A 7,585-nucleotide genomic window follows, 5' to 3' on the forward strand; every position below is an offset into this window, starting at 1 on the left:
TATTAGTATTTAAAATTCATTCATAGATATTCATTTAAAGCACAATTACATCCAAGCATTATTGGCATATCATTCATATTTATTGAAGGAAAAAATGTTAAGAGCACTTCAACTAGAGCATCACAAAGAACTGAAATCTACATCATATCTACATGTTTGAATTTGTTGTTCTATACTATTTTTTTCACAATCATAAAATTGGTTCTACCAAGGGGTTTGACCTATGAGGACACAACCCTTACAATCTAGTGATCTCCACTAGGTGTTTGTAAACACTGCCAATCCTTGACATTCAAAAAAACACAAGGAACAAATCAATAATTAGGAGTGCACATTATACAAATCAAATCTATAAACTACAATTCTTATATACTCTCATAGAAAATATCTAGAGCCATAGTTTCAACCTTCCCCAAAGTTGACAAATTATGTAAATCTCAAGACAAAGTACAAACAAAAAAAAAAATTCCAATATCGTGACAAGCAAAATTCGAAACATCAAAATCATTCTTCGTCCATTTTAAACAATCTAAAATATGTACCTGCTTTAAACAATGGAACATAAACATTGTTAATTTTGCCATAAAATTCCCCCTAATCCAAAAACTATTATTTAAAAAGCAGGACAAAGCACTACTAATTTTCTATTATGCTCTAAAACTTATATTAAAAATTATAATCCAATTTAAATATTGCAAACTTTCTTCAAAATCCTAAACTGTGCACAACCAAAATTAAGTAGCAAAACATTTCTAATGTTCCACAATGCATTATACTCCATTGCCCAAAAACATTGCTACTGCCCTAAAATTTATGTAAAATCTATAACCTAATTCAAACAGAAGGGCAACATTGTTAATGAGGAAAAATATAAAGAATCAACAAGAAAAATTGAAACTCCTACATAAAAGTGTTTAACTCATAACAATCAATTAAAAATACTAGGATTTGTCACTACATCAAAATCAATATGTATTAGTGAATTTCCAAAAGAGCATCTTCATCTAAACAATATGAACAACATCTTCATCTAAACAATATGAACGCCCAAAAATACAACATCGAATTCAACCAATACATAATAATCACTCAATATGAAAGACCCACTTACTAACTTCTACATAATCAATATTCCTCTGCAATTGTTTTCAAGCATGGCCTCCATGCTTTTCCTGAAACACAATCTTGATGTTGAGTAAGTTTTCTAGCATGTTGTTCCACTAAAATTTTCTTTACATAGCTATCCAAAAGCAAAGTCTTAAACTATTGTCTGGAGACCACAATCTTGAGTGTAAAACCCTTCTCTACATTAACATCCTCTGCTCTTTTCTTGCCTCTACAAATACCATTTTTCTATGTTGATAAAGTTGTAAGATCAACTTCAATGTGTGAGTGAACAAGATAATAAAGTTCCCCACCCTTGAGTTTATTTTCTTGGGGAATAGCATAACCAACATTCCTTGAGTGTACAACCATACAATTCTCCTCAAAATCACTCTCCCTCACCAGATCTCCCACCACAACAAGAACCCTATATTCTAACATTCTCCCATCCATTGCCATTACTTTTATGAATTTATTGCATGTTTCTCGTCGTACCTTGGCTTTCATGCAATTACCCATTACGTGGGCTTCAACACAGTAGACTACAATCCAAATCTGGAGATCAAAACCTATAAGAAGGAATGAGAAAGTGAACTAATTCCTTTATTAATGTTGTTCAAAAAGCCCTAAAATTATCATAGGAGCCCACAAAGCGAACCATGTGAAATAAGAGAACATATAAATGTTAATAAGTAATTACAATGAATCTTTCCAAAGATGAGATAACGCAGGGCACTGGGTCTTTCAAAGATGAAAAATCTCATTACATTGAATGTGAGATGAAAGAAAGAAGTAAGAAAATGAATCTTGCAGCATGGTAGTTTAGAGTACAAAATGAATCTTGCATTGAATGTAGCAAAAGACCCAATTCAAACATTTTCCCAAATGATTTTATTCAAAAATCTAGTAACCCATGTAACAAATAATTAATGGCCCTGAGAGTAGTGAAAATAATAGGAAACCCTTTTCATGATTCCAAAAACTACAATTTGAATGGAATCATGGAGCTTTGTGAAGAAGGTTGTAATGAGAAATACTGAGCAGAAGAAATGCAGAGGAGTGGAAACAAGATTGGGGCAGGGGAGGCCCAGGTGGAGGATTATCGGCATCATCATCATCTTCACCAACGAACCCACAAAGGAGTCAATCTTCATCTTGGCCTCCTCATCACCGTGCTCTCCTTCAACGAACTCGAAAGCCCACTCATCATCGTCACCCTCGAACTGGATCTTGATCATAGCCTCTTCCTCCCTGAAACTCAAAGGAACCATCATCACCAAAGTGTCAAATGTCGCTAACCGGATGTCGTGCTCAGACAGAATGGGCGAGCAAACTATGGAGGAGAAGTCGTAGGTGGTCTTGCTTCTACTATTGCTCCACTTGTTCTGCCCTACAAGTTTTGATTGTATACCCAGCTTACATACATGAACCTACTTCCATGTTATTTTTTCCTGGAGAATCAACATCATCAACCAACTGCTCCATTCGGATTGGTATTCCTCAAAACAAGAAACTAAAAATATGCTAGGTGGGACAGAGATTTAAAATATGTTGGGCAGGAGAGTGGTTTTTAAAATATACTAGGCGAGAGAGTGGTTTTAAAATAAATGGTACGAACAAAAACGTGAGCCGAAACGTTCATCCATGCCCGTGACTGTGATTGTGAGAGCGGCCAAAAAATGTTAGTTGCGTGCAAATGCTTTCTGTCAACCGCAAAATAGTAATATGCCTCCACGTCAGCCAAATGGTGGATCCCAAAACATGTCTCATGGCATCATGGAGGGCATGCGATTTTGGAGCCGCGTCATGGCATGGCATACCGTTTTGGAGCCAAAATAGCTACAACCTACAATATGTTATGATTTGTACTAGACTAGACATAGTCCATACAATGGGGGTTTTGACTAGACATTTGTCAAACCCAAGGTATGAAAATTGAAATATAAATTTTGTAAACAGGGTATTCAAAATTTGTGTGACACTTTCTATTTCTTAATTCACTACCAGGGAATACAAGCGAAAAAAAGTAATAGATGTACTAAGTTTTGATAGAGTTCATTTAGTTGAAGATGATGCTTATTAAAGATCTATAAGTGATTATGTTTTTAACTTAATTGGTGGAATGGTTAGATGCATAACAGGTAGATAATTGTTGCACTCTCAACTACAAAAGCTTAGTATAACACTAATTCAACTATGCAAGGACACTATAAAGTTATAAAGATTGCATTCAAATATTGGTTTCTTATTAAAAGTTGTAAATATAGTTACACATATAGTGTTTAAATATCAATTTGTTATATAAAAAAATATATTGTAATAGTTAAAGTGAAATTCATTTAACAAAAATCCCTATAAATTACTGTAGGACAAAATATATTGATGTACAATATAATTTTGTTAGACATAGTTAAAGACAAGAAGGTGTTGTTGAAGAAGGTTGAGACCTTAGAGAATATAGCAAATTCATTGGCAAATTTATTAGCATTGATAATTTTTCTTAGTGAAGGAGATCCATGGGCATAATTATCCTTAGCAAGTGATTTTTATATATCTTATAATCTCTTATGGAATATAATCAATAATTGGGAGATTTGTTTCATATATTGCACACATATTTTACATGTTTTGTGTCCATTATATACTCTAGACTACAAGATGAATGATAGATTTGGAACTTTTCCTCAGTAGGAAGGATATAAGAAACCAATATCCTATAAAATAAAAAATTGAGAGTAAATACCGTTGAAAAAAAAACTTATAAATAATTTATCAGCTTATAAATTTATACCTATTATATTATAAAACCATTTAATAATTGAATCACTTATATAAATGCTATTTTTGATAAAATCTGTAATTATTTTCAAAGTGCCACTTTACCACATAAGTTTATCATTACTCAATTGTTTGCGTCTACAATAAAAAATTAGTTTGTATTATTCTCAATAGTGGACAAATATATTTACAATTGCAGATGAACCTACATAGATCAAGGTGCTACATACATCAATGAGATCTATTTTTGCTTTTGAGAAATCTTTGTTTTACAGAAGTATTAAGTGTGAGCCTCTTAGGCTACAACAGGAGTGGGAGATACTTCAATGGATTTGGCTATTCCAGTTGAACAACCATTTTTGTCAGGTGCTCTGTAATTTTCTGCCTCACCCCAAATCTCATGAACGATGTGCTTCACATTATGAATATCTTCCACCACATAATCAGCTCCCTCACTTTTCTCGGAGCTACCAACCTTAAAAATCATATATTGAATTCAATTAGAAAGCAGTTAATTTAAAAGTTATTGTAGGCATTTAAGTAAAATAAAACTTATTTCCAAAGTCTTTTTTGGACTCGGAACTTACAAAGACTGTATTAAGGCCCGCTCCTTTTGCTCCTGCTATGTTTCTACGATTGTCATCAAAGAACAGCTGCAACATGGACTCAATAAGTACCGTTGTAAAGATACTACTATGTACAAGAATTCACATGCAAATTTCTTCAAACTTACTGTTCTCTGAGGATCTGATTTTGCAATGGCAATCGCCCGCCTAAAGGCTTCGACTGATGGTTTTATGGTAACAGGGGAAGTAAGAGGATTTTCTTCCCCATCTTGTTGCTGGTAAGGATAATCCGCGTTAAGGCTCTCAAAGCAGATAACATCTTCAAAACAGTCCTCCAGGCATAATTTCTTCAGGATCTTGGTTGCATGAACTCTGTCTGAATTTGTGAATATCTGTAGAAGAAGTTTGCATTGATGCTAAACATTAATGTTCTGCTTCATTTTTCTTAAAAGATTTTAGCAATTCACATTAAAAAAAAAATTGTGAGAAGTGGGTGTTGCTGACAATCCTACAAGAGACACTACTCTTTGTGGTCTCTTTCTTCCTCTTTTGTAAGAAGATTTGAGGAAGTTAAAAATTCAATTTATGCATCTCAGTTGAAAAGATCAGTCCACTCCACGGTCTAGTGCTAAGACAGAGCTACTGAGATGATTTGGGCTTTTGACGGGTGTTCACATTTAGCAATCACAGACTTATGAGAAGAAAAGAAAAGAAAAACCTTAATACATACCAATTTTCTTTGAGGCATGCTCAGCAAAATGTTCCTCAGAACCGGATCTGGCTTAATGACTTCATACGGCAATCTCCCATGAACAAAACTATACAATCAGAAAAATACATGTATAAGATTTTACTGAGAGAAATCAATAGTATCAAATGTAATGAAAGCAGGGGAAGGTTATTCAAACTTGAGGTCAGAAGAATTCAAACAGTTATATTGCTAGACCTAGCATAGAAATGTCAATGAAATCTATACTTTTTATTCTTGGAAATAAATATATTCAAGATTATTCAGGACCTCGACATTAGATTTTACAGAGTCCGTGAAAAAAAATTGCAATCTTGAAAAAAGGAATACTATGGTAACCATTAGTACCTGTGATATTCATCTGCATCAATTTCATACCCTAATGCCTGCAACGGACAGTGGAATAATTCATGTCAATCTAACAGCCTAAACAGTTCAAGGAATAATATCTCTGTACTACTTCTGTTACAAATTTATATTTGAGCCTCAATGAAATTTTAACCCCTAAATTATGAAAGACGTCATCAGTTTTCTTTCCTTAATTAGAATTCGATATAGTTAGAGACAGAAACTTCTCTTTCCGTCAATTGTTGTAAAATAGTTTTGGATGAAAACTGTTTTTAACAGATTTTAAAAATTCATGTTCTTGAAGGCTTTGTATAAATAATAATAAAGCTTTTGTAAGTGACTCAATACAAATCATTATTCCTGACATTGGAGGAACTCCGACCAGAAAATTAAATCTGTTCAGACCTTTTCAAACCTTAAAACACTAAATTCTTCTGCCTCTCCAAACTTCCATTTCTATTTATTTAAATCATTTCTTCCTTCCCCTAAATATCAAGTCTATCTATTTATTCGAAATGGAAATAAGGAGAAGAAAGTTACTCGAAGGCCTGCAAGCGAGCTTCCATAAGTCTTGTAAAACCGGGAACGGAGCTCCGTGACAACATCGATGCTCGATGCAAGCTTTAACGACAGAAACTCTGCAACACAGTCCAAATCCACGCAATTAATTCACACAATTCAATTACAGCAAACTGAATTATTAATTTCTTGAGAATTTTGTATTGAAAATTAGAATTTCGTAGCTTAAATACCGTCAATATTCTTCCGGCATGCTGTGGCCATTCCTGTGCTCGAAGAATACAACGTATCGTCCAAATCTGCAAAGTTAAATTCCATTTCTCTACTCAGCGACAAAAATGAACCTAATTTGTTTTCCACATAAATTAACAAGCATTACAGAGTCATGGTCAAGAATATCCTTCTTTTTGTTGAAAAACCATAACATACCAAATAGCAAGCAGTCGAATTGAGTCCTGTGCAACAAATTCCCTCCTTCCATGGTGATAAAGCTGAATTCTTTTCAACAGAGCTTCAAAACTTGTGCAGAAAATCGGCAAGGCAGAGCAAATTCTTTTCAACAGAGCTTCAAAACTTCTGCAGAAAATGGGCAAGGCAGAGCAAAAATGGATGAGGAAACAAAGAGGGAAATGCTGAATTTATACAAAGTTGGAATGAGCAAAAAGCAGGTAGTTGGCGATGACAAGGAAAGAGAGCGTGACGCGTTTGCATATGGTTTGAAAGGAATAAATTATTGAGAAGGAAGTAGCCATTCATGTGAAGCATGTGTGTGTTTTCAGTTCTTACGCGGACATGTCTATCTCGTTCTTGTCTTAAGTGGACATATTTATACTACTTATTTCTTAGGGTATAATTGTTCTTACAAGAACTAAACTTCTTTCAGACTTGCAAAAATTTTGGTAAATTAAAAATCTAAGAAATTTAGAGATTTTTAAGGATTTGAAACTTATTTCATGTATTTTTGGTCAAATTCAGAGATTCTGCTGAGTTTCTGTTAACCTGATTTGGCTAGTCTGTGGAAACTTTGGATCAGACTCAGCAAGTCCAACTCTTGAGGCTAGTAGACTTTGCAAGACTGCCTCACCTTAGGAATCAACAACACTGTCTCGCCTTGAGAATTGGGAAGACTCGACAATTCTGACAAATTCTTGTAACTATACCTTTTTATTAATATCGAGGTGTAATTTTCTCATGTCCACTTTTTATGGGTTGTAGCTATTCTGGGTCCAAAAACGCTAGAACCGCATTGTCATACATCAAAATAACCTTCATGTTATACAACGACGCTTTTGCCGAGTCTCACAGCCGTTATGTGCCTATTCTGCAATTTTTCTATCTGCATAACACGAAAGTTATGCGTCGTATGACATCACAGTTTTGGAGCCAGATTAGCCACATTCCTTTTTATGTGAAGCATGTATGTTTTGGTACAATTTTGTCTTGATCAGAAAGCATGCTTACATGAACATAATCATAGGTATAGTTGAGTTGGTCTATTGGTGGAGAACTTATACCCTTTGAA

General features: G+C 34.2%; 1 protein-coding gene across 1 annotated transcript; it reads right to left on the reverse strand.

The window, feature by feature from the left end:
* Nucleotides 1-4,021: 4,021 nt before the first annotated feature.
* Nucleotides 4,022-6,740, reverse strand: LOC131069040 (uncharacterized protein C24B11.05). The gene is made up of 8 exons (XM_058004352.2): nt 6,493-6,740; nt 6,297-6,362; nt 6,085-6,182; nt 5,545-5,582; nt 5,179-5,266; nt 4,616-4,840; nt 4,470-4,535; nt 4,022-4,357 (listed from the first exon to the last, which is right to left on the reverse strand). Exons 1-8 carry the CDS (start codon nt 6,542-6,544, stop codon nt 4,178-4,180), a joined length of 813 nt encoding a protein of 270 aa, XP_057860335.1. The 5' UTR covers nt 6,545-6,740; the 3' UTR covers nt 4,022-4,177.
* Nucleotides 6,741-7,585: the final 845 nt, after the last annotated feature.

This window comes from Cryptomeria japonica, chromosome 4, assembly GCF_030272615.1.
Source record: "Cryptomeria japonica chromosome 4, Sugi_1.0, whole genome shotgun sequence".
Lineage (NCBI taxonomy): Eukaryota > Viridiplantae > Streptophyta > Pinopsida > Cupressales > Cupressaceae > Cryptomeria > Cryptomeria japonica.